General features: G+C 44.8%; 1 protein-coding gene across 1 annotated transcript in view; it reads left to right on the top strand.

The window, feature by feature from the left end:
- UCN3 (urocortin 3) overlaps nt 1-26,000 on the top strand; it is a 43,043-nt gene extending 17,043 nt beyond the window's left edge. Inside the window, exon 2 of the mRNA XM_083179723.1 lies at nt 23,539-26,000. Coding sequence (XP_083035849.1) covers nt 23,548-24,018 — 471 coding nt within the window. The 5' untranslated portion in view covers nt 23,539-23,547 and the 3' untranslated portion in view covers nt 24,019-26,000. The remainder of the gene's footprint in view (nt 1-23,538) is intronic.
- Nucleotides 26,001-27,503: the final 1,503 nt, after the last annotated feature.

The raw sequence follows: 27,503 nt of genomic DNA, 5'->3' as shown, positions 1-27,503 counted from the left end.
GCTCATTGTATGCAACTAGGTTGCTTTTATGTTTTTTTCCCATGGTTTGTAGGCAGTGTGCCATTAGTTAGATTTATATTCCAGTTAGGTCCCTGTTAGTCAGTTTCAGCTTTTGACAGTTCCTAAAGGATATTCGGTACTTTGTCTCATCTTAAGACCAGGTGGCACCAGAGTTGGGGCGGACTTAATTCACCCCTTCAACCGTTGCTACTAAAAGGTGAAGCTTTAGCATTTGCAGGTACTAGCCATCCTTTATGACAATGCAACAGAGGTAGCGTAGGGTTCGCTGTGGCCATCCTAAACAGTGGTCACAGCTACTGGGTAACACCCAAAATCATAACAATAAGGGTCCATTAAATAAAAAATATTTTCACTTTACAAAACTTTTGAGAATTGCATAAGCATAAACTTTTGCCCGTCAATTGGACGGGCCTTAAGATGAGTTGATATATACAATTTTGGGAAATCCCCAATATATGTTAGTATACTGTATGTTTGTTTATGTTCTTTTGTTATATGTTTGTGTGCATTTTATTTAAAATTGAATAAAGGATTTTATAGATACTGTATATTAACATAAAAGTAGTGCCCCAGAAAATAGTTTCTTTCATTTCACATTGTCCTTACTGTGTTTTAGTCCTGCCTGCCATTACTAGAATCCAGGGCTGAATCAGAAGTGGACGTTAACGGCACCGTTGCTAAGACTTTGTGGGTGTGCAAAATTATACAAACGCTGCAATATACAGTATGTCTTAAGTAAAAATACTCCCACTGCAGCCTTATGTGGTCTACTGTTGTCATCGAAGAAGCAACATTGGATAATCTGTGTGAATATTAATGCTTTGGATATCTGACAAAACCACACTGCCAGGGCCAGTGAAGCTGCATCCAATGACACAACCAGTGGCTACGGCCATTTTCTAGAATGCACCCCATCACCACACCATCTCCAAACACCAGGATCATGTCAGTCGGTTATGGTTTATAGGGTCGACAGTGTCTAGATAGGCATTCAATAGGTCAACCCCAACCGTTTGTTAATTATTAACAAACGGTTGACATGCACATGTTTGACATTGACAAAAGGTCACACAAGCAAATTGTTTACATGGAAAGGGTCCACGAATGAAAAGGTCGACATGAGTTTTTGACTTTTCTATGCCAATGTCAACACCTGAGCACGTGGAGCCCCAGTTAATGTAGCCCATACCCTAGCATGGCTTGCTTCGCTTAACATTCTTCGGGACACTGTACCATTCCCAGTCAGAATCCATGTGGATAAAAAGGTAAGGAAAATTCACATAAATAAAAACAAAAAATGTGTGCATAATTCATGTTGCCCTTTTCATACATCGACCATTGCCAGGTTGACATTTTGCTTGTGTCATTTTTTTTGTCAATGTCAATATTGTGTATGTCAAACTTTTGAGAGTGTCAACCTTTTCCGTGTTGACCTATTGACTGTCGACCTAGACATTGTTGACCTATCATTCACATCCCTGTCAGTCATGCTGTAGCTTTTGGGGCACTGTATTACATTACAGGACTAGACTTACACATGTACATTGCGGCTCTTGCACAGATCATTAAATCTCTTTCCTGGCACTAACATATGAGATGCATCTAAAGCCAAGAGTGCATTAACTTGCAGGGTCCCATCCCATAAGTTAGTGTCATCATGCTGCATCCCTCTTGTGTAATAGAGGAAATCCATTGTGCACATAAAGAAATTGATTGTCAACTCAGCATCTGTATGATAGCAGAAATGGTAAACCTCAACAAAAAAACTGTCAGACAAGTTTTACATCAAGATCTTAACAAAAATTTGTGCTAAGTTAGTTTCAATTAAGGAAGCCAATCTCGGGATCAGGATCGTCAAGATTCTGGGATTTGGGCCCCCAAAAAAACAGGATTTGAATTCCAGGATTGGAGCCTCCAATCACAGGATTAACATATTGTAGGCTCCAATCCCATACTGCTCATTATTCAAGTAACACCACAGCATACTTCTGATTATTAACATTAGACCACATCGTATAACTTCTTATTTATATTATACAGCCCTTTACTGCACCTTATGCACATTACGCCACACTGTACTGCTGCTAATTCACATTAGACCACACCGTATCACTTCTAACTCATATTACACCACCCCATACAGCACCTTTTTCACATTACACCACTCAGAAATGCACTTTATACATGCCACATCACACAGTAATAGAACCTCTTATACACATAACGGCATACAGTAATACACCTTACACATATGACACACATCATCTCCTCAGCCTCCACGTTTACTTGTGCCTCTGCTGCTGGCAGAGCTGCCTTGCTCCAGTTGTAGTAAGCAGGACCTTTGATGGCCCAAATCATTCAACATGCCCTAGGCATTTGCCTAGCTTTCCCATGCCTAGGGCCGTCTCTGCCTCTGCATTTGCATGCAACACAATGTGTTTTTTTAATTAAAGGGCAATATAACTGAATTACAAGGATTACAAGGAGCACATAAAATACACTGTTTCTGTTTGCTCACAGATAAGGGGTATATTTTCTAAAGGCCGATTTCTTACAATTTCAAATCTGTGGAAATTGATCTTAACCACTCAATTACAAACATAAAAAAATTAAAAGATTGTGGAAGGAAACCGGAGTACCCGGAGTAAACCCACGCAACCACGGGGATAATATACAAACTCTGCACAGTTAGGTGGTAATCTGATTGATGGATGGTTGGAACTATCCATCAATCAGAGTGCTGACATCCATTCAGTATATTGAAGCATTGGCAGAGATAGCTCTGGACTACAGAGAGCGGCATATAAGATTTTTTTTTTAAATTGTTTCCTGCAAATGGGTTTGTAGGATACCAAGTAAATTGCTTTGCCCATGGCCTACAATGCTGTAAAAACAGCCCTAATGACATGCCTTACATGCAAAACCTACTAAACCTACTAAAGGCAAAACTGAGTTTAAAATCCCTTCAAAATCACCACACATTCGGCTTTACTTCAAAGAGAACATCAGTACTTTCTCATAGGCATCAGTAAGAACAGCTCATTTACTAAGTCAATTTGAAAATAGAACCTCAATAGAACCACAAATCACCATTTTCTATAGAACCAGTTGTATTTCTTTTAAATTCATGTGGAATTGTCCAAAATCTCAATACTGTATGATGGGAAAAAACATGGGAAAGGAGCATGTGGGGTGGTCTGGCTGCATCAATCATGATTTACTGTATAGAGGCACAGCAATGATTTAACAAGATTGTGGATATGAAAATTAGCCCAGGGATGAAGGTGTTTGTGGGTAATACAGCGCTTGTGACTTGTTTATGCAAATACTGTACTTCATTTCATCTTCATTTGCAAAACATGTTCAATGTAAAACAATGTGTTATCTGAAATATCACAACATTCATATCAGTTTCTGCTAATTATCAAATAATATAGCCCTGTAGAATAGGCACACTAGGGAGAGCAATCTATAAAAGCACTAAGCAGTCATTTCAATTGTGTAGTTATGAATGTGTGAATCTCTGAGCACAACAGACACATCAAGTAATGTATACTATAAATATAAAGAGAGCCAATTATCAATGAGAAAATATTGTTTTATACGCATTGCAGCATTTTCTATAAAGATTTAGTACAATCAGCCAAAGACATCTTCACTAACCTAAATAGAAAAATACATATGGTTTGTAATAATATGTAATATGGTGATACATGCTTGCTACCTTCCTAGTAGCTGCGAGAAGCTCCCTTTTTTGGGGGGTTAGTATCCCACAGCCCCGGAAAAGTTGTCGGCTCTCCCAAATCCTGCTTGTTTCCTAGTAAAGCAGGCAGAATTGTATGTTTCTCACTGGCAGCAGGTGCCGCGGGAAGGGGATGGAGCTAAATTACTGGATTGCATCATTTAGATCTGCCCCCTCATCGCAGACCTGCAAATCATGGGTTTTTCCCTGTTTTGGGGGTGGAGCCTAATGATGTGACCATTCGGCCCCACCCCCTGAAGTGCTCTGCAGTGTTTCCTCTTAGAGCTCCTCCTGGAGAGGAGACTTACAAAGCACAGTAGATATATAAGTATGTGATGATACCATTCTAGCGAAAGGGCTCCACACAGGGTCATGGTACGGATAAGTGTGCGGTGGTAATTTTTCTGTTGATTTTCCTATTTTTCCGTTGATTTACCTAATGCTTTGTATTTGTGTCATTGCACCATTGCACTGGAGCATTAATTGCCCACCTGGGGAATGCAGTGGTAGAGGCACATGTTTAGAGATGTGCCCAGTGGCGTAACTATAGAGGGTGCAGGGGATGCAGCTGCTATGGGGCCCGGTCGCTTTGGGGGCCCGAGACCCCAGCAAGCTATCCCCTGGACCCTCTAAAAATGTTTTCCTCATTTTTTATTTCTAATAATCACCTAGATTTACGTCGCGCACAGCCGCACTTACACGGAGGGAGAGGGGAGGAGGGAACCGTCTTCTGCTGCAGATTCTGTCAGTGTGTGTAGCTGAGCCTGGAGTAGCGGAGCCGGGGCTGCCACTGTATCAGTCAGTGTCCGTCATCCAAGCAGCCCTGGCTCCGCTACAGCAGGCTCAGCTACACTGACAGAATCTGCAGAAGACGCGGCTCCCTGCTCCTGCCTCCTTCCCCGTACACTGCCGTCACCGTGTAGCCAGCCCTGTGCATTACACAAAGCAGACGTTCTTGATGCTGCTTCCTCCTGTCTTCTACCTCCATGTAAGTACAGTGTGGCTGTGTGGGACGTAAATCCGGGGATTATTACAAATAAAAAGTGAGTAAAATATTTAATTAGGGGGTGCAGGGGATAGGCTGCTGGGGCCTCACCCCCCCCCCCCAAGTCGCACCCTCTATTATTATGCCACTGCCCATCACTGCCGCTTTCACTACCCCAATAACTCCTATCATTACCCCATCACCGCTGCTATTACTGCCCCATCACTAGACCCATCATTGCCACTATTACTATCCCCATCACTGCCACTATTACTACCCTCATCACTGCTGCTATTATTGCCCCATCACTGCCACTATTACTACCCCCATCAGTGCCGCTATTACTACCCCCATCACTAGCCCCGTCACTGCCACTATTACTATCCCCATCACTGCTGCTATTACTGCCCCCATCACTGCCACTATTACTATCCCCCATCACTGCCACTATTACTACCCCCATCACTGCCACTATTACTACCCCTGTTACTACAACCATCAATGCCCCTATTACTATTCCCCATCACAGTCACTATCACTGCCACTATCACTACCTCCATCACTAACCCTATCACAGCCGTTGTCACTGCTGCCATCACTGCCACTATTACTACCCCCATTACTGTCACCATCACTACCCCTGTCACAACACCATCACTTCCACTATCACTGCTGCTATCATTGCCACCATCACTAACGCTGTCACAACACCATCACTACCACAATTACTTCCACTATCACTGCTGCTATCATTGCTACCATCACTACAGTACCTCTGTCACTGCCCCTATTACTATTGCTATTATTGCCCCTATGTAGTGTGTACACACAAATATAAATATTAGTACTGTATACATGACACCTCCATGTTCACCCTCCCCTGTCACGCCTCACCCCCTATATGCTGTTCTGACACCCATCACCTCAATCCCCACTCCTCCCCACTATCGCGAAGCACAGGGGGGCCCCATTCAGAATTTTGCTATGGGGCCCACAAAGGTCTAGTTACGCCTCTGGATGTGCCCAACCATTGAAGAGGCTAAGCTTACAGAGAGTGAATATATATTCTTTTGCTTAATTTGTATTTTTTATTATTATTGTTTATTTATATGGCACCACAAGGGTTTCACAGCACCTGTGTCAGGATTTGAACCCACAGCTTCAGTCTCTGCAGACTGCTGCTCTCAGGGCCCGATTAAGGTGTGTGGTGGCCCTGGACAAAAAAGGTCTCCGGGGCCCCCCTCCGCCGGGCAGAGGCATCACCCCCCCCCTCCGCCGGATGGAGGCATCACCCCCCCTCTGCTGGAGGGAGGTGTCATCCCCCCCCTTCCCCATACCTGGGCAGCGTGAGGGTTGGTGACAGGCAGTCAGGCAGCGAGATCTGGCAGCTGGGGTGAGGAGGGGTTCTGCACTGTGTCAAAAGCAGTCATCACAACCAGGGTCGGGTAGCGCTGGCGGGCAGGGGGTCCCTGCGGCGTATGTGAAGTCAGCGACAGGGTCCCTGCAGCAGATGGGAACTAGTTATTTCCCATCTGCTGCAGGGACCACGCCGCTGACTTCACATACTCCACAGAGACCCCCTGCCTGGCAGCGCTACCCACCCTGTGCTGCCAGAACCCACTGCCTGCCACCCGTGACCTGCCACCGCAGCAGTGGGGTGGCGGGTGTGGAGGCCTCCAGATGTGTGGGGGCCCCGGGGTGACCGCCCCTATCGCCCCGTGGCTAATCCGCCACTGGCTGCTCTACTGAATGAGCCATTCTGGCTACTGGACAGCTCCCTGGCTTCACTTTGTTCTATTTTTTTCTGTCTTCCTGATGTTCTAACATGTTCTAACTCCACCCAGTGGACGTCCTTTATAAGCCCAGCCAGCCTGTTCCTGTCTCCATTGCCAGAATATTGGGCTCCTGCAGTGATCTAATTCCTGTTGCTGCTTCCTGCTTTATATAACTACCATATACAGTATACTCGAGTATAAGCCTACTTTTTCAGAACATTTTTTATGCTGAAAAAGCCCCCCTCGGCTTATACTCAAGTGAGGGTCTCACTTGAGTCAATAAATTTTCCCAGTTTTTTGTTGTAAAATTAGGTGCCTCGGCTTATATTCGGGTCGACTTATACTCGAGTATATACAGTACTATTTGTGTACCGACCTTGGGTTGCCCTCGACTAAGCCTCTGCCTTAACCCCTGGACTTGTTGCTGTTGTTTAACACTGCGTTCAAGTGTCCTGCCTTCTTTCTTGTAATCGGACTCCAGTTCTGTCTCCTGACCATTACAGCCTGACAATATATAGATTAGAAAATAATGAATTACAGTACAATGCAATTTAGTAAAAGTACATGGTAAATAAAGACAGTTGCCAGGAGACATGACATTGACCCAATAATCAATGGCAGAGATACTGTATATTCTAAGAAAAGCACATGAGAGAGGGCCCTGCTTGTGAGAACTTACATTCTCAAGGGAAGGAATAGACAGACTGGGGAGACACAGAAAGGATTGAATTTTGCATAAACAGAAGGTTAGGATGAGAAATGATTAAATTTAATGAAGTGGGTCATGAAAGCCCGTTTAAAGTTTTGTAGGGAGGTGGAGTCTGATAGGGAGGGGGTAGAAAATTCAGAGCCCGTTGGCCAAATTTTTTGGGGAAGGAATGGGAGGAAGTAACCGATTGGCAAGAGAGGCGGCATGCATTTGTGGTGCAAAGAGTGCAGATAGGAGTTTAAAGAGAGATAAGGTCAGATATGTAGGTGGGAGTAGAATGGGTGATGGCCTTGTAAGTGAATGTGAGGAGCTTGAATTGTATTCTGAAGGGGAAGGGGAGACAGTGTAAGGCTTGTAAGAGAGGGGAGCGGAGGACATAGTATGTTTAGAGAGGAAGATGAGCCTTGCAGCAGCGTTTAGGATGGAATTGAGTAGAGAGAGAGGTGTTTTACAGGGTGGCCAGAAAGTAGGAGATTGCAGTAGTCAAATCTGGAGATGACTAGTGAGTAGATGAGGGTCTTTGTAGCATCCTGGGTGAGATAGGGCCTGATCCTGGAAATATTTTTGAGGTGGAATTGACAGGACTGTAAGGTATTGCATGTGTGGTTTAAATGAGAGAAAGGAATGAAGAATAACGCCAAGGCAGTGTACTTGGTGGCTAGAGGAGATAGTTGTCACATCAATAAATAGTGAAATTGTGGAATGTGAAGTTAGGCTCAGTCTTAGACATGTTTAGCTTAAAAAAGTGCTGGGACATCCAAGAAGAGATAGTGGAGAGACATTTGGAAATACAAATGAGAAGAGCAGAGGAGAAATCAGGAGTGGAGGGGTAGATTTGAGTATCACCAGCATAGATGTGATATTGGAATGAGCGAATGAGCTCACCTAGGGCCTTATTTTAGTTCATTCTTTCTGACAAAATCCTTCTTAGATGGGCAAAACCATGTGTACTGCAGGTGGGGCAGGTGTTACTTGTGCAGAAAGAATTAGATTTGGGTGGGGTTTTACTTTAAAGTGAGATCTATATTGCAATGTAAAAATAAAGCAGTCAGTATTTTCCCTGCACAGAAACAAAATTACTCACCCAAATCTAATTCTCTCTGCACATGTTACATCTGCCCCCCCTGCAGTGCACATGGTTTTGTCCATCTAAGAAGGATTTTGTCAGAAAGAATGAACCAAAATAAGGCCCCTAGAGAGTAAAGATAGAAAAGGAGAGGACAAAGAAAGAGCCTTGGGGGACACCTACATTCAGTAAAGTGCAGGGAAGGTGGAGTCATGACAGGAGACAGAGAAGGAGTGGTTAGAGAGGTAGGAAGACAGCCAGGAGAGAGCAGTATCATATCGACCAAGGGAGTGAAGGATTTGGAGCAGGAGAGGGTGGTCAATAGTGTCAGAAGCAGTAGAAAGGTCAAGAAGAATAAGCAGAGAGTAGTGTGCAGTATGAAAATCATTGCAGATTTTTGTGAGACCGGTTTCAGTGGAGTGGAGACGATGGACTGGATCAAGCAGGGAGTGGGAGAAAAGAAAGGCAGTAAGGCGGTTGTAGACAATACTCCCAAGGAGTTTATAGATATAAGGGAGGAGAGAAATGGGTCGGTAGATATAGAGAGAGTTAGGATCAAGGGCAGTTTTTTTAAGTATAGGAGAGACAAGCTTATGCTTGAAGGCAGAGGTGACAGTATCTGATGAGAGGGATAGATTGAAGAGGTGGGCAAGATGGGAGCTGCAGAGGGAGAGAGGAAGAGGTGGAGACAGGAGGGCTATTGGCTCAGATGGGCAGGTGGTGAGGGGGGAGGAACAGATGGGGCCATGACTTCCTCTCCAGATAAATGGGAGAATAATGTTAGAGTTGGTATGGGGGAGTAGTAGGAATTGTGAGGGAGATGAGGTGTTTGGTTGCTGGTGGTCTAGTGGTATGTAATGTCCTGACATATGGAGTATATTGTTGATGTGAAGTAAATGGCAAAGTCAAGAGCTGAGAGTGAGGAGGAGAAGGCAGGTGGGTGTGGGCAGAGGAGGGAGTTTACAGTGGTAAAGATGTGCGGGGAGTTTTTAAAATTGGAAGGAGATGAGGTTCTTAAAGTATGACTGTTTAGCAAGGAAAAGGGCAGCACTGAAAGATGAAAGTATACAGTAACTTTGAAATGGAGGAAGTCTGTCTTAGATCTTGATTTCTTCCATTTTCATGAGCATTTTTGCTGGTATCTAATGCATTTGGTGTGCCAGGGTTGAGGTGTTTCTTTGCGAGGGTGAATAGTGGTTTGAGGAGCAGCTTGTTCAGTACATGAGAGAGAGAAAATGAGAGAGAAGTGAGTCAAAGAGGGAGTAAAGGGAGGTAATGTAAATAGCCTCAATGTTATGCTTAGTGCAGGGGTTTCCAATCTTTTTTAAATCACGGCACCCTAGAGTATCAGAATTTTTTCACGGCACCCCTAAGCCAAAAATAAAATAATTAGACTGGGTTTATAATGCGATTCTTAAGGTCAATTTGCTTCTGTTTGTACACATTTTATGATTGGCAGCCACCAGCACTGGTTTTGCTCATAAATAATGAACCATTAATAATTTGAGTTGGTCCTGGACCACCAACCCAGGGCACCCCAGCATGTGTCCCGAGGCACCCCAGGGAGCCACGGCACACAGTTTGGGAACCACTGGCTTAGTGATTTTAGTTTTGGGAGTAAGTTAAAACATAGTAGATGATGGTCAGAGAGGGGGAATGGGAAGTTGGACAAATCGGAAATATCACAACAGTAGGTGAAGACCAGAACAAGTGAGCTTCCATTCACATGGGAGGGTGAGGAGGTCCACTGGGAGAGACCAAATGAAGATGTGAGGTTAAGTAGTTGAGGCAGAGGTTTCTGTGGAAATAATGATATGTTTGCATGTGTTTTTTAAGGTATTAATGTGACTGTGTATTTTAAACAGAGAAGCGCTCAATACCAGTGCTTTCATAACTTATTTGCATATATATTTACCCCACAGGCCAGTGTGTATGTGGGTAGCTCTCTAGAATATGGTTGTGGGGCAGTATAGTTGTGGGACTCACAGAGGAACTGTAAGTTGAGGACTTGCGTCTCCCACTGTGGACCTCTAACACAGTGAACAAGATAGAGCCACACATCCGGCCATCGTGGTAAGGAGTGAAGTCATCCTAGAGGATGCAATATGGAGTCTGCACAGTAGCACTCTCCATCTTTAATAGTATTGTGGCGCTCTAGGTCGAGCTCCTCTAGTTAGATGCCTAAAGATAGTCGATAGCATCTAGATTGACAGTAATAAAAGTTAGACACAAGTGTTTAGGAGCCCATACACGCTCCGTTTTCGCCGGCTCCGTTATGTACTATGCGATGTGCGGTCTCGCGCATCACATAGTACGGTACAAAAAGTATGTGCTGTACATACTTTTTGTACTAGGTACACATCGTATCGGATCGCAGTGCATACACACTGCATGCACTAGGGATGCGATCCGATACGATGTGTACTTTAAAAGTACAGAACGGAGCTTTAAATGGAGCGTGTATGGGCTCCCTTAGATTGACGGGAACATTGTCAACACAAGTTTTTTATGTTTTTTTTCTTTAGACCGTCTTATTTCATACTTTACCATCCAAATGGGCATAGAGTTAGATAACAATAGTGTCTCGAGCGTAGTTAGGCACTGTGCCCAAAGCATGTCAAGCGTAGCAGGCCCTGTAAGCCGACACTAATGTTATTTGGTGTCCATGTTCACCTATGTCAACATAGGCACCAAAAAAAGTAAAAACTTGTGTCAACCTAGTAACTGTCGATCACGTTCCTGCTGATCTAACGCCTGCATCTAACTTATGATAATATTGATTTAGACGCTGTATCTACTGTATATGCCACTAAATAGACGTGTTCGACCAAGAGTGGTCGTCCACGTCATTGTCAATCTAGACACATTCAAATTGCTATACCAGAACCAAATGACCACAGGGGGGACAGTAACAGAGTGCCGTACAAAATGGGTGCAGTGTGCCATTACCATATGTGTCCTTAAGTACACGGGTACACACAACAAGCACACCACCCACTTGTCATTACTGGCTGCAGTTTGCGGCCAGTAATGTCAATTGGGAGGGAGCCCCCTATCTAAAGTGACCTGGGCCCCCCGAAGGATTAACCCGGCCCTGACTGAGGCAACTGGGCTGCTAGCAAAAAGATATTATCACCAATGTGATAATATACAGGCGCTAGTGGAATGGGTTGTTAATGCTAGCTGCTTACACCCTGGGGGGGGGGTCAGTCCCCCTTATTAAAAGTTGTGGACAAAAAAAAGAAATAGTGGTGGAGCGCCTAACTAAAAAATATACTGGTGATCAATTGGGTATCACAATATAATTCAAATTTAATAAGAATTAAAAAATAATAATAAATAGACAATTAAAAAATTTAAAGGATAATCATTGAATGCACAACTAACTCAATGTTGAAGGACAATGAAAATAATACTTAGTTGCTATGGCCCCCACACACAGCACAATTTTCAGGCATTTTCTGAGCGATTTTACTAAATTGCTCAGAAAATGCCTGAAAATGCATGTAAATCGCTGTGTATATAGCCCACACAGCGATTTACATGCGCGCACCCGCCGTTCTGAATCTGTCCAAGATTCAGAACGGACGGGCTGTACAATACAGAACAGTCGCTCAGAAAGCTCCTGCTCATCTCCCGCATGTGTGGCTGCGGGCAGATGAGCAGGGCTGTTCTGAGCGACTGAAGCCCCGCTGAACGCCGCCGCCGCTGCACCTGACACACCGCCGCCGCTGATCCCGATGACAGGCACCGCCGGAGACCACCGCCGGAGACCACCGCCGAGCCGATGACGTCACCGCCGGAGACAGCCCTCCTGATGACGCCGCGGGACAGAGCCGCGATGCTGGACTCCAGAGTAGCGGTAAGTATATCTATTTTTTTCCCACTGTGCCACCAATGTTTGGGGGGCTATACCCACTATACCACCAACGTAATATCCTTAATTATCTCCATCCTGGGGTGGGGGACTATATCTCCACCAATGTATGTATGGACTATAACCACTATGTATATATCTCCACCAATGTATGTATGGACTATCTCCACTATGTATATGTATATGTATATATATATATATATATATATATATATATATATATATGTGTGTATATATATATATATATGTGTATATATATGTGTATATATATGTGTATATATATATGTGTATATATATATATATATATATATATATATATATATGTATATATATATATATATATATATATATATATGTGTATATATATATATATGTGTATGTATATATATATATATATATGTGTATATATATATATATATACACATACACAGTGCAGTTTGATGGCATGTGCGGCGTGACAGTCGTGACAGATTTGAAATCTCCCGTGCTGAATCTCCCAATTTGAATCTCTGACACAAATCTCTCTGTATGTGGCTCATTGTCTGAAATTAGCCACAAGAGTGAAATCTCTTGTGCTGAATCTCCCGTGATGTATCTCTGGCACACATCTCTGCGTATGTAGGGCCCTCTAGTCCCGCTTGTTTCTATTTATACTCTCTCCTGATGGAATAATCTCCCATTTTGTGATCCAATTAGATATGAACCGGTGTTGAGGGTGTCCATAAACCTTGCTGGAGGCCCAGGGTCTTTTATCCTGATAGGTGTGATCTCAGGTTCCCCTGTGATGAACAGGTGGGTCTCCGATAATTCAGCAGGTGGTGGTGTCCCAGATAGAATTTACCAGTTTGGAAAATATGGAGCAATTTTGGGGATCCAGGAACAGGATTTTGGAGAGCTGGTCCAAGTGGGATGAAGAATGTAGGTTCCAGAGTCCAACAACAAATGCAGGCTGGCGTGTTTCGTTGGTCTCTGACAACTTTCTCAAAGGTCAAAGGCACCAGGAAGTACAACACAGCCTTAACAGTTTTGCTGTATTTCTTACTTCAATTTAGATTTAAGTTTGGACATGCACCTCTTAAATCTGAATCTATCTTCACATTTTCTGTCTGCTTCAACTACAGTGCAGTGTGCTTTTGGAAGCACTTACAACAGCACTGAGTACGTTCTGGGTTCTTATGAGACCAGAAATACACCTTGGATTGAGGGGAAAAAAGTTCAAAAGCTGAAGAGGTGCACTGTGCAAAGGTATCACATGTCCAGCCAATTTCCAATAAACATTTTCTTTAAATAAAATACTGCTCGGTTAAGCCTGATTTATGTTTTATTTTATCATGAAAGTGCAATTAAGGCTTTGTTTATCACATTCACCCCTTTTATATGTTTGAAGCTTTGCTTTGCATTGGGCAAAATGTACCTAGGACTGTACAGTACCTCTTTGTTACATTGTTACTGGATGGTAACAATCCTTTGTTACATTGTTACTGGATGGTAACAAAACGAATCCTATTAAGACGACACATTTGCACATACATTGCATTTTTCATAGAATACTCAAATTTTTCCCCGCTTATCCCATGAGCGCAAAAATGTAGTCCTCCACCATCTAGCGCTCTAAATCTAAGCAATATGCCAAGCTAAGTGCAAGTATATAACCTGAGGTGCATGGCGCTACTATGAAGAGTCTGTACTGCATCTCAGCTGCCCAGACAGAAAGGTTAAATGCCCCTCGCTAAATTTCAAAAAGAATTGCGAAAGGGTGGCTGGGCATGTCTGTGTTTTTTCCACCACACCTGGAAAACAGTAGGGTACCACCCCTAAACGCCGGCTTCCAGTCAGTCAAGCTGTAGCTCCATTATGTTTACACTCCATACGCATTTTCCGCACAATCCCCCACACACACACATGTTGTGCAATGCATATTGTTCGCATACACAGTCATTTCATAATCGCTCAATTCGCTAATCTCTGATTAGGGATTCATGCTGAATTAGGCCCTATATTTTGCAAAGAACCACCAATATTCTGTGCCTATTTATATAACTTGAAATGGGATGCAGTCAAAAACCCGATGGTCAAAATACAGTCAAGGACAAAATCCCGACAAGGACAAAATCCCGACATTTAAAATCCCGAAAGATCAAAATACCGACATATAAAATGTACAGGTAAAACAGTCAACATGACTTTGTGACGCCAGGTCGTGAGGTCGACATTGTTATTTTCACTTTTTAAACCCGACATGTGCCGACAGGCGGTATTTCATGCCCTACCATCCACTAGGGCGTGGTGGGAGAATAAAATAGTGTGCCCGAAGCATTGCGAGTGAAGCGAGCGATGCGAGGGGCTGCGGTTCACGTCAAACGGTGTCCATGTCGACCATGTCGACATTCGGGTAAAAGAACAGTGAAAAAACCCATGTCGACCTTGTGACCTGTCGACACAAAGTCATGTTGACTGTTTTACCTGTACATTCTATATGTCGGTATTTTGACCTTGTCGGGATTTTAAATGTCGGGATTTTGTCCTTGTCGGTATTATGACCCATTCGGGATTTTGACCCTGTCGGGATTTTGACCGTCGGGATTTCATACCGAATCCCTTGAAATGCCTCAGATATTTCTTAGAAAGGTATGTACTGTATAAAATGTTAACAATTAATTATAATAGAAGTTTAAATACTGCCAATCATTGATTAATAGAGATATATAAGTAGTTCACTTCATTAGTAATAAAAGGCTAAATATAATTTTGCAATTAAAAATCTTCATTCCATAATTCATATATTTTTACAGGCATAGTTTAAAATAAAGTGCTATTAGTTACAATTGCATTATGTAGTTTAAATTACTTGAATTGAAGTCTATAGGGGACTAGATGTTTAGCGATCTGAGCAATGTAGACCGCTCAGCACACAGCGGTACACAGCAATGGGTCAGCGCTGTGTGCTGAGTGATCTGTCACTGGAAAACACTGACCCTGGCTGGTGTGTAACTAGATTTATCCAGCATGCTGTGCAGGGCCAAGCATTGCTATTGCTTTGGCTGGGTACACACAGGGCCGTTTCTAGAGGCGGACAAGCTGTGCAGCAGCCCGGGGCACCGCACGGCTTGTCCGCCTCTGTTAAACAGCCGGGGCGCCCGGCAGCTCCCCCAACGCCGCCACCTCCCTTCCTACCTCCTCCTCTCCCCGTCCACACAGACAGAGGCAGTGGGCACAACTGATTTCCCAGGGAGGGGAGCGCATCGCTCCTTCCCCTCGCTCACTGTGTCACTGGGCTTACCGCGATTTTACATAGGGAACAATGTTAAATGGCCCAATTGACCTGATTTTACATAGGGAACAATGTTAAATGGCCCACAGACCACAAATAGCCACCCTGAAGTGTGAAATGGCCCCCCCAATTGTTAACGCCACCCCATGATCAACGTCAACTCGAAGCATGGCGAGCGCAGCGAGCCCGCGAGGGGCAGCGGTACGCGTCCTCCGACCTTTTCATACCCCCACTATCCACGTTGGCGTGGAGTTGAGAATAGAAAGTGTGGCGAGCCACCGAGCCCGAAGCGTGGCGAGCGGACACGCATACCTGTGAAGCCCGCGAGGGGATGCGGATACCTGTGAAGGTATCCGCGTCCCCTCGCCACGCTTCGGGCTCGGTGGCTCGCTGTGCTCGCCACACTTTCTATTCTCAACTCCGCGCCGACGTGGATAGTGGGGGTATGAAAAGGTCGGAGGACGCGTACCGCCGCCCCTCGTGGGCTCGCTGCGCTCGCCACGCTTCGGGTTGACGTTGATCGTGGGGTGGCGTTAACAATTGGGGGGGCCATTTCACACTTCAGGGTGGCTATTTGGGGTCTGTGGGCCATTTAACATTGTTCCCTATGTAAAATCGGGTCAATTGGGCCATTTAACATTGTTTCCTATGTAAAATCGGGTCAATTGGGCCATTCGCGGTAATCGCGTTGGTCGCATCGCATGCGATTTTTTGGTCGCATGCGATGCGACCGACGCGATTTACATTTTAACATGCATTTCTATGTAAAATCGCGGCCATCGCATCGGTCGCATCGCATGCCATTATAATGGCATGCGATGTACATGCGATGCCCGCGATGGGCGCCGTTCTAGGTAAAGAGTACCCAATGACAATTCCTGCGGTAACCAATGTCTGGTCATGCAGGTTGCAAAAGTTGCCGACTTTCTCGGCTCCTGATTGCCCGCTAGGCGGCCAATAGAATCATTCAGTGGAGAGGCGCGGAAGATGAAAGATCTCTGCGCCTCTCATCAGTCTGATGCGGGGAGCTGCCGGAATCGCCGTCATGTGGCAGAAGACCAGGACTACGGTGGATCAAGGCGACAGATCTTCGCAGGAGGACCTGGATGAGTTGGATTTCCTTCCACAGGTCCCCCATGGATTTCTTCAGACCCGGACCGGACGCCGTCACAGATGCCGCCGACATGGACCTGGACGTCGACATGGAGCTGAACGCCGACATGGACCAGGAGCAAGACACCGGACCAAGACCCAGGGACCTACCTACGGGCTCAAGATAGGTAAGTATCAGTATGTGTGGGCTTTGGATGTATTAAAGTTTTATTTTTATTGTGTGTCAGTGTGTGTTTATTTGACTATTTTATTACTGTGGAACTACAAGTGCCAGCGGGCCCGGTGACCACCGTACAGGTTCACCGGGGACAGCACCAGGCTTCAGCCTGGTCAGGTAAGTCCTGGAGGGGAGGGGGGACCCCTTTATTGGGGGGGGTCTCCACTCCCCCAGGGCCCCTGGCCAGGCCGACTGGTTGGTAGGGTTAATGCTTTGGCCGCGGGACCTTATATAATAAGTGTCCCCCCGGCTGTGACATTACCCTGCTGGCTGGTTTGGCCTGTGGCTGGTTCTTAAACTACGGGGGACCCCTAGTCATTTTGTCCCCCGTATTTTGAAACCAGCCCCAGACCTGAAGCCTGGGGCTGGTTTTAAAAAAAATCGGGGAACCCCTATTTGTCGGGTTTCCTGATATTTTATTACTGGCCCCGGCTCTTTTAGCCTGGTGCTGGTTACGGCTGTGGGGGGACCCCACGCCATTTTTTTTTACATTTATTTATTTTTCTATTTTTTTTACACCTTGCAGCCTGCACGGATCTGACTGATCCGTGCAGACTGCCTGTAGGAATTCGTATTAGCGGCCGTATATACAGCCATTAATACAAATTAATACGACATTGGAGGGTTACAAAGCAGTCGAATTTGACTGCTTTGTAAATTCCCCTCCGGTACACGACTTTGCATATGACGTATGCAGCCGTAGTCATTCGTATCAAGAATACGAATACAATTTTTTGTAAATTTTTTGTAAATTTTTTGTAAATTTCCCCCGAACACGTGATTAATCCCTGTTTGAGTTGTCTGCAAATATTACAATTTTTGTTACAGTGCGACCACTTTTTGCATAAGTTATAAATGGTATTAACCACTAGGTGGCATTATACATCTATTAAACTCACCATCAGCAATCTTTATGCCCCACACTTTAATAAACTTATCTAAGACCTTAACACTAAAATAACACAGACACAAGTGCTGGCGTTCAAAATATGATGTCATATTTATTAATTGACAGCTATAACCTGACTATAAAGGGTGGCGGCCCTAAATAATGGTCATAGAAAAGAGAGGGGTAAGATCACAACACACCATTCATACATCATTGGTGTCCAACTCTCCCCTCTTGACCCACCCATCCCCTGTCCAAGGGGCATTGGCTAGCGACATATTGATGTCGGGAGAGTGCACCCCACTATCTTCATATGATATTCATTTAAACAAGGACCGTTCTTTACCGCCGCCAAGAAAAGAAAGTTAGGAAGGGAGGGTGGGGAAATTCCGACCAGAGAGAGGCAGATCACCTGACTTCCTGACTACTCCTAGCTCAAGGAACTCCTCCTTTGATCCCTAATTGGCTAACACTGATCTTGTCATAACCCCTAGCAAAACAGCCTAAAGTGCAGGCAGCTCAGATGCCTTCAGTGGTTTATGTCACCTCTTGCTTAATCAGCCCTCGGTTTTCTTTCACAGCACTAGCAGGGGCAAACGCAGGATTTTCAGAAGGGGGTTTCCAGAGGGGCGGAGCAAAGCACGGAGATCGACCCTTAGGTGACCCAGTATATGCCGGGTCAGTTAAAGTATTATAGATAGACCAAATGTATATAAATAATAACAACAATAATAATAATAATAAAATTATAATATATATATCTCTTATATATTTGGCTACATGTGTCAATCATCCTGAGAGTGTGTGTATAACGCTGGACAGGGTCACACATGAAACTCCACCCCCCACCCAGCCTTATACACACACACCACACATAATACACACACACATGTAGCCTAATATATAAGACATAATACACACATATTGGCCCCTGCCTGCCTGCACTACACCCCCCGCAATACCACACACCTATAATACTCACAGACACATGTAGCTCAGCCAGGGTCGATGGGGGCGGAAGGGAGTGCAGTGAATAAATTAAGTCTGCGCAGCTGAAGATCTGTGGTGCTGACATAGCAGCCTCTGGCAGCCAGGGGGAGCAGCTCTGCCTCCTCTCAGGCTGACCTCGAGTCGCAGACAGAGTCACATGGTCACAGCCTGAGAGGAGAAAAGCATGATGCAGCTGTGACTCAGCAGAGCTGCCTCCTCCTTTATAGTAAAGCTCTGGGCTGGCTGTAGCTCCTCTCAGGCATTTCCAATCTGCCGCTGGCCGGGTGAAGCAAGACTGCCCTGTGAGTGTCAGGCGCCACAGGTATGTCACATGTGGGAGGGGGATGCCAGCAAGTCTGGGGAAGGAGGGGGAGAGGAGGAGGTTGTCTATAATAACTTAGGGGGGGGGGTGCACAAGGCAGCAGCAACCCGCTCCCCCCCCCCGGCCTGCACACCCCACCGTCCTGCACACCCACCCCCCCTTCCTGCCTGCACACAGCAGCAGCAACCCGCTCCCCCCCCCCCAGCCTGCACACCCCACCGTCCTGCACACCCACCCCTGGCACACACACACACCCCTGCCTGCACACAGCAGCAAGGTCACCGGGCAGACACACACAGGTGTGCTTATTACTCACTGACACACTTCCCAGGTCACCAGGCAAACACACAGGTGTACTCATTACTCACTGACACACTTCCCAGGTCACCAGGCAAACACACAGGTGTACTCATTACTCACTGACACACTTCCCAGGTCACCACGCAGACACACAGGTGTACTCATTACTCACTGACACACTTCCCACGTCACCACGCAGACACACAGGTGTACTCATTACTCACTGACACACTTCCCACGTCACCGCGCAGACACACAGGTGTACTCATTACTCACTGTCACTTCCCAGGTCACCGCGCAGACACACAGGTGTACTCATTACTCACTGACACACTTCCCAGGTCAACACGCAGACACACAGGTGTATTTATTACTCACTGACACACTTCCCAGGTCAACACGCAGACACACCACCAAAATCCCTAACCCAACACACCCCTTCCCGCCAACACCATCCGCCCCACCCAAAATTAAACACATTCATCCACAAATAACAAACATAATTCACATTAAAATATATTTATAATTTTAATGTAGCGTAGCCCCTTACGACGGTGTGAAGAGCGCCCGTAGGGCGCGATGAAACAACTAGTATATATATATATATATATATATATATATATATACACACACACATATATATATATACATAATATACATACAGGGGCGTCAACAGCAGTGTAGACCCCTGGGCATAGCAATGTTTTGGGGCACCTACTGATCCTCCAGCGGTAGGGGTAGGGTAAACATTGAAGAGTGTAAATGTCCAAATACAGTCTGTAGGATCCATATCCAATGAAGCAAAAAGGAGATATCTTCCAATATTTGTTTATTTGACTTCACAGGATTAAAAAAAATGCTTGTAGAGAAACCCAACGCGTTTCGTCTCACAGACTTCATCAGGGGAAATGTTTTCTGCTGGCCTTCTCTGGAGCAACCAGAAGTCCCATTGGAGATTTTGTATTTTTACTGCAGGATGAAGGACTGTCATCCGTATTTTAGGTCCAGTTATTAACCTAATAATAGATGAGGCCAACTGAAGTACCAGAACCACTAATATTATAGGCAGTGTACTGCTTCTTATCACAAATTAACTAATAGAAATTAGTATATTAAAAACATAGGGATAAAGAATTACCACGTCCCGTGTATAAGAACTGAAAGACATCACCACAATAAAGGAAGTTTTCTACTTTATTCATACATCAAACATTAACAGAAAGACTGTTACATTTCCCCTGATGAAGTCTCTGTGAAACGAAATGCGTAGGTTATCTCTACAAGCGTTTTTATAATCCTGTGAAGTCAAATAAACAAATATTGGAAGATATCTCCTTTTTGCTTCATTGGATGTGGATCCTACAGACTGTATTTGGACATTTACATTCTTACCTTAGGCGCCATACCCCTATTGGGTAAAAATATTGTGCTGTGTTTGTTCCCTACCCCTCAGGAAACCTAGTGGTGAGGCTGCCGAACATCAAAAATTAACTTGTAAAATATGCTTTAGCGCGAGTTGGAATATTGGGGATACATATACATATATATATATATATTTATATATATATATATATATATATATATATATACTGTATATGCACATACATAAATATATCACAAACATATTGGATTATTTTGTTAAATTAAATAGTTTTTACATTATATTACATATATTATTACTAATTAAAAGTCCATCAAAATGACAGCTTCTGCAAAGTACTTTCATTTTGATCTGTCACCGTTTTTACTTTCACTTTGAGCTGTGGCAGTTTTTAGCCCACAAACTCTCAACCCAGCCCCAGTCCCTATCTTCTCCTACCTTCAATGTCTGTCTTCACATATCTCACTTTCCATGTCCAGCAAGTTTGAACAGATCTGTGTACTCGCAAAAATTGTGTACTGTGTCAGATGATATCTGCAGATAAATACTGTATATCAAAGAACTGGAACACTTGTCAAATGTGATGTTGGGCCTAGGCAGTACCCAAGAGAGCTCCACAAGGATCATAAACTGTATAGTCCGAATGAACTGATGTCTGTATTAAGAACCTTATTCAGGTCCGTTTGTTAGTGCATATGAGTTTGTATGGGGGCGATGTTTAGTGTCCATGCATTTTTGCGCATGTGGGCAGGGGGAAGCGGCGGCCAGGGGTACTCGCACATGGGAACGTCCAGCGTTTCATGGGCATTCCCATGAAATCACTGGACGTTCTTATGGTAATGGCCCGGTGACGTGGGCATCGGGGCACGCAGCTGACATCACCAGATGTCAGCTGCCTGCCCATTTCACAGAGAACATACAGTACATGCATATAAAAGTGACCTGTGATTCACTTTATATATACGTGTGCACACCACATCTTTCGATGGTCGACCATCGAAAGATGTGGGAGGTTCCCTCTGTCATGCGAATTAATGTATATGTAAATCATCCATTCGCATACCATGCGAATGTACGCACCCACTGAATGGTGGGCCGGCGTACCACCATTCACAGGGAGGTTTCTGGTTGACTCGCAAGGATGCATATGTGGTCTATGCTGCAGCTGCAGTACGGCCTTTATTAACAAAGCCATCCATCATCTGAACCATTCAGACAAGGGAGGGGGACGTTAACAATGGGCGGGATACTGTTCAAATACCGGCGTTCAAAATCCTGACCGCCTAAATCCCAACACTTTCTCCCTCCGTGGGTGTCCACGACACCCATAGAGAGAGAACAAATTAGTGTGCCGAGCTTGGCGAAGCACCGGGCCTGCTGTGTGGTGAGTGCAGTGAGCCCGCAAGGGGGGGGGGGGTGATCCACGTCCCCACCTTGTCGGGATTTCGGCGGTCGGGATTTTGAACGGTAACCCCTTTTTTTCCTTTGAGACTTTCACTGCAGGACAAATTCATTCCCCTGCCTTATTATATCCCTCCCTTGGGGAATTTTGCCACTCGCAACCTGGACTATCTGCATTACATTGGACTGCAGCCATTTATATGTTTTGTGTTTTATATCCGTTTGTCTTGTTAGTGTATACCGGTATTAGGCCGCACAAATCTCCCTTCTCTATTCTTCTTTTTGATATGTAAATCATCTTTTATCACAAAAAAAAACCCTGTTGGGGAGGAGTCAATAAACATATCATTTATTTTTTACACTAAGTGACTACAGTGTTTTTATTGTTTTTCAGTATTTCTCGTTTAGACCTGTGGTGAAACACCTTTCTTATAAATTACCTAGCTCACCACAGGTGATGGCAATCATACATTACCAGGGAAGTCCAGGAACAGAGCATTTTCTCCCTGAAATTGAGGGTCAGGTAGGCGGGTGCCGGACGGGGTCCCGACAGTCGGGATCCCGACAGGCATTCACCCGACGTCGGGATCCCGACTGTCAAAACACTGACAGCCGGGTTCCCGACGGCCATCCGCTATTTTCCCTCGTGGGGGTCCACGACCCCCATAGAGGGAGAATAGAATAGGTGGCGAGCGCAGCGAGCCACCATGCCCGCAAGGGGCTTAGTTGCACTCACCATGCTGCCTGGGTCCGGCCATTCGGGATCCCGATGTTGGGATAAACAACTGAGGCAGAGCACTAATGCATGGTTGCCTACCCCTATACCACACCCAGGTAGGCAACCATGCATTAGTGGTCTGCCTCAGTTGTTTGCTTATTCTATATCTGTTGCTGTAAACTATGCAGAAGTTACTTGAAATAGCAGATGAGATGGACTATATCTGTGTATATTTATCTTTATATTGCCAACTTCTTTATTTTTTGTTGCTTAAAAAAATGCATTCACATCCATTACATAGTAACATGGAGGGTTATTCAAACCTGATCACTGCTCTGCTAAATTGCAGAGCCCAGTGATCAGAAAGCCATTGTCAGTGCTGTTGAGAGTAGTGGGAACGGCTACATTTTACCTGGGCCAGGGTCTGCTGCAGGGGCCCAGGTCTGCTTGAGGGGGGCATCTGGGGAACTCGCAAGGCTGCAAAATTCGCACCCTGCAAAGTCAACCAGAATAAGGATCAAGGCATTTATCACGATGCCACATGGATAGCTATATTTCTTTAGCTCCAATAAAATATATTTTCCCAAAAAAAAAAAACCACTAAGTTGTACATAATGTGGCTGATTCTGAGTTTTACCAGGGTATATAGGTACGCCTTTTTTTGTTTTTCCCCTAGCCTGTGCATACATTTGATGAATATATTTATTGTTTTGTACAAGTCGTGGTGCTATTATATTTTGCTTGTGTTTCCTTACATACAGGGTGGAAGTATGCCTCACACTAGGCTCCTCCTGCTACTACTCATACTGTGCATGGCCAGGTCCAGTGTTCACTACAACTTTTACAAAGCAGAGTCAATTTTCAGCTGCTTGAAGGAAGCCCTTGAGGAGGCCAAGAGGAGAAGTTTAGATGACAACTCAGTTCTCAATAAGAGGAGCTATGAATTTGGACCAAGCGATAACCATTTTTCCCAAGACGAAGAGGAGGAAGACGAAGAAGATGAAAGAACAAGAGAAGAGAAAAGGACATTTCCACGTTACAGATATCTATCACAGTCCCAGGTGAAGGGCAAGGTTTATCAAAACAAGGCAAAAAGTGACCGCCGGACCAAATTTACCCTTTCGTTGGATGTACCAACACACCTAATGAACATTCTGTTCGACATTGCAAAGGCTAAACATATGAGAGCAAAGGCTGCAGCAAATGCCCAACTTATGGCCCAAATTGGAAGGCGAAAGTAAGGCTGGCTAGGCCCTGCGTGGGTCATAAAGGGGGTTATGGAAATTAGCACAGGACTTGTGTCATAACAGTCCCTCCTATCCCACACATGGCCTCATCTTGGAACTTTTCTTTGTACAGTACACTGGTATATTATGAGTCCTTCAAAGCTGCATTTACTTCCTACATCTCTATACCCAAGGGGTGATATGTCACCCTCCTTCCTATTATTTTATTATTACAGTTATTTTGTTTTTCTCTCTCTTTCTCTTTCTTTCTCTCTATAAGAACTATATTTGCTAAGTTGCAGGTTTTCAAATCTGTTGAATCCACCGCTTTGAAAATCTGCTGGTTAGTTGCTGTAGCCCTAGGCTTTTGGAATTTGTGTTTTGGCTTTATCTGGTTCCTATGGGTTTAATTCTTATTTTCTTTGTAGTTACCTTCTCTTTACATGGAAATTTTAATGCACAAATTGAAAATTATTAAAAAAAAAGTTTGCATCGCCCACTGTGATGTTTTTTTTATTAAAATAACTAATTTTTGAAAAAGAGCTTTCCTGTTTATGTGTTTGGTCTTTTTATGCCATGTCTAAAATTTTAACAAAAATTTATAAAAAGAGCAAACTTGCTTCTGGACATACAGTACCTGTAATTCCCTTTTATTTGTGAGACATTTATCTGTGTAACGACTGCTGCAGTTTCTACGGCTATTCAAAATAACACTGTTACCCAACATCAACATAATGATGCAACGTTCCTCTAATTAATGTATTCACAATATTACACAGGGGCATATGTAACAGGGTTCAAGTTTGCCAGAAGTGCAGGATACTTGCCTATCTCACAGGTTTTTTTCAAAGCACAATCATTTACAATGGAAAACCATGCCTTGCAAATTATTGCGGCTTTAAAAAAAGTCAGAGATCGTCTAGCATCACAGAACTCCAGCAGACTCGGACCTTATTACATTTGCCCCCAACAGATTCCATATTTAATACACTGCTAGACAAACGCATTGCCCTTTTAAATATCGGACATACAGTAAACACAATCAGAAGCAGTGGGCTTTCCAAACTGAAAAATTACTTTGTTATCACAGGGCCATCTTAACGTATGGGCTCAATGGGCACCTACCCATGGGTCCCCCCCAATTCTACAGGCTTTCAAACTTGACAAATTGGGTTGGAGGGCCTTCTGCCAGATAGTAAATGAAAGTCAGCATGCTCATTGGTGGATGGCTGGATGGGTGGAGCTATCCACCAATCAGAGTCAAGCATTCTCTACCTGCCTCCCCACCTGCAGACAAACAGTGAATGGATGTCAGCATGCCGATTGGTAGATGACAGCCATTCATTGTATGGAAGCAAGTGGAGAGATGGCACAGAACCACAGGGTTCCATTTTTTCATGTGAATGGGTGTGAGGGGCCCCAAATGTATTGCTTTGCTACAATGCTGTTAAGATGGCCCTGTGTTATCACGCTGGGCAGTCATCAGCTACTGACTAACCCAGGCTGGCTGAGAAGCTGGTTTTCCAGAGTAGCCGTGTGGGCGGACGTTAGGTTTCTTTGTGAAGACAGCTACACCTCACACAGTACCACACCTTTTCCTAACCCCTGGCAGTCAGACATATACATGGGCCCCATCTCAGCCCTGAGCCCCCGGCCGCCACCATGACAGCTGTGATAAAATGTGACAATCCCTGGAAGCCGTCCTCCCAGACCGCTCTCCCTCCTGCCACCCACCAGTGGCATAGCAGGGACAGGCTTCACCCTCCTCTCTACAGCAACATTCTACTGACGCTGTCCTGCCCATCTGCCTCCACTTCCTCTTGGCCTCCCCTCACTGCTCTTACCATGAGGTCTCCTCTGTCCATTCTGACACCTCTGGAGCCCACACACAGCCTTTCCCGTCACCTCTGGGACATACAGAACGAGGAGCCTTCTCCTTCCTCCTCGGCTGTCACTGTTTTGAATTCTGCGTATTTCCCCACTTTCAGTGTTGCAGATCGGGAGTAGCGCCAGCTCTGCCCCGCCCCACCCCCCTCCCACCAAGCAGGCTTGACCCCCTAGCCCCCCCCCCCCCCCATAGTTACAGCCCTGTCCAAAAGCTAATTTAGTTTCATGTCCATTCTATTTTTAAGCCAACTCTATAAACTGAAAGTACACCTTAAAGCCAGAGATGGAAAAAACTTCAACAAATGCTGCAACAGTGCAGCTTCCTACCATCTTAGAACCACCATGTCAAATCATAAAACCTTGTAGGATTTTCTCCAAAATATTTCATAGCATTCATGTATTAATCATCAGAGGAAAAGGACATTGAAAGAAAATTGACAATCATAATGTATAATATTTTGTTATTGTATCCAAATCTTAAAATTGGAACTGTGAAGAAATCACAAAATAAAAAGCAACTACAAAACATCCTTGTAAATGTGCTATATCCATCAATCTCATGTTAAGCTTTTGTACAGTCATATGAATATTTTTTATGTGGGAGCAAGTCTAAGTTGCATTATGTATAGAACGTATTGATTAACCTTGCTCAAGATACCAAATATTAGGGCAGATGTAGTAAGCGTGTTGAAGAGATAAATTGGAGATAAAGTAGAAGGTGATAATCAGCTCTGTTTGAAAAAGGATAGTTAGGAGTTGATTGGCTGGTGCGTTCAGGACAGGCAACGGGGAGGGTCAAAGAGGGGCCCCAAAGGCTCTGAGGGGCTCAGGCGATGTAAGCATGGCTGCGCCAGTGAAGCCCTAGCCATAGTTTATAAAGGTGCTGCCTGCCCACCTGGTTTACATGGACCCCAATCCAGTATTCCCCCTCAGTCTTACATGGACCCCAATCCAGTATTCCCCCTCAGTCTGGTCACCTGTCCAGCTACCAGTACTAATGCGTTAAGTGACATCACACAACACAGCTAACCATATGATGCACAATGCGGCACCCACCCATCTGCCCTGCCATATTATATTACATAGTGAATAATAGGAACTGTGCACTCAGCCTTATGTAACTCCCGTGTCTGCCCTGTCTAGTACATTGCACAGCAATCTGTACTGCATCTGTACTGTCTCTGCATATCTGTTAAGTACCTGGCTGTTGCAGCGATTAGTGGCGCTGCTGATGGCTGCCTAGGCACTGTGCAGCTCGGCGGGTATGTGTTTCCTGTGTGATAACTGTACTGTCTCAGCTTATATTGTTACCTAACTGGCTGCTGAAATGACCAGTGGTGTGAGAGGGGTGTAGAGGCGGTGCAGTGCAGGTGTCTCCGGACCACTTACCTGGTGCCGCACCCTCTCACCTTCAGGCCGTGTCAAACCACAGTCCTGGAAACTCTGGCACCCGGACACAATGGATCTTCTTCCCGATGGATTCCTCTCTCAGTATTCTTCGCTGTACTGTCAGGAACAAAAGGGTGGTTAAGCAGGCTCTACAGTTCAACTCACAGAGGGTTGAATGAGGAGGGGGTTATGGGTGGCCGGGACCTTCACCGGCTGGGTGAATG

This window comes from Crinia signifera, chromosome 4 (genome assembly GCF_055691185.1).
Source record: "Crinia signifera chromosome 4, ASM5569118v1, whole genome shotgun sequence".
NCBI classification, from domain to species: Eukaryota; Metazoa; Chordata; class Amphibia; order Anura; family Myobatrachidae; genus Crinia; species Crinia signifera.
This window is presented reverse-complemented; position numbering and strand designations above follow the sequence as displayed.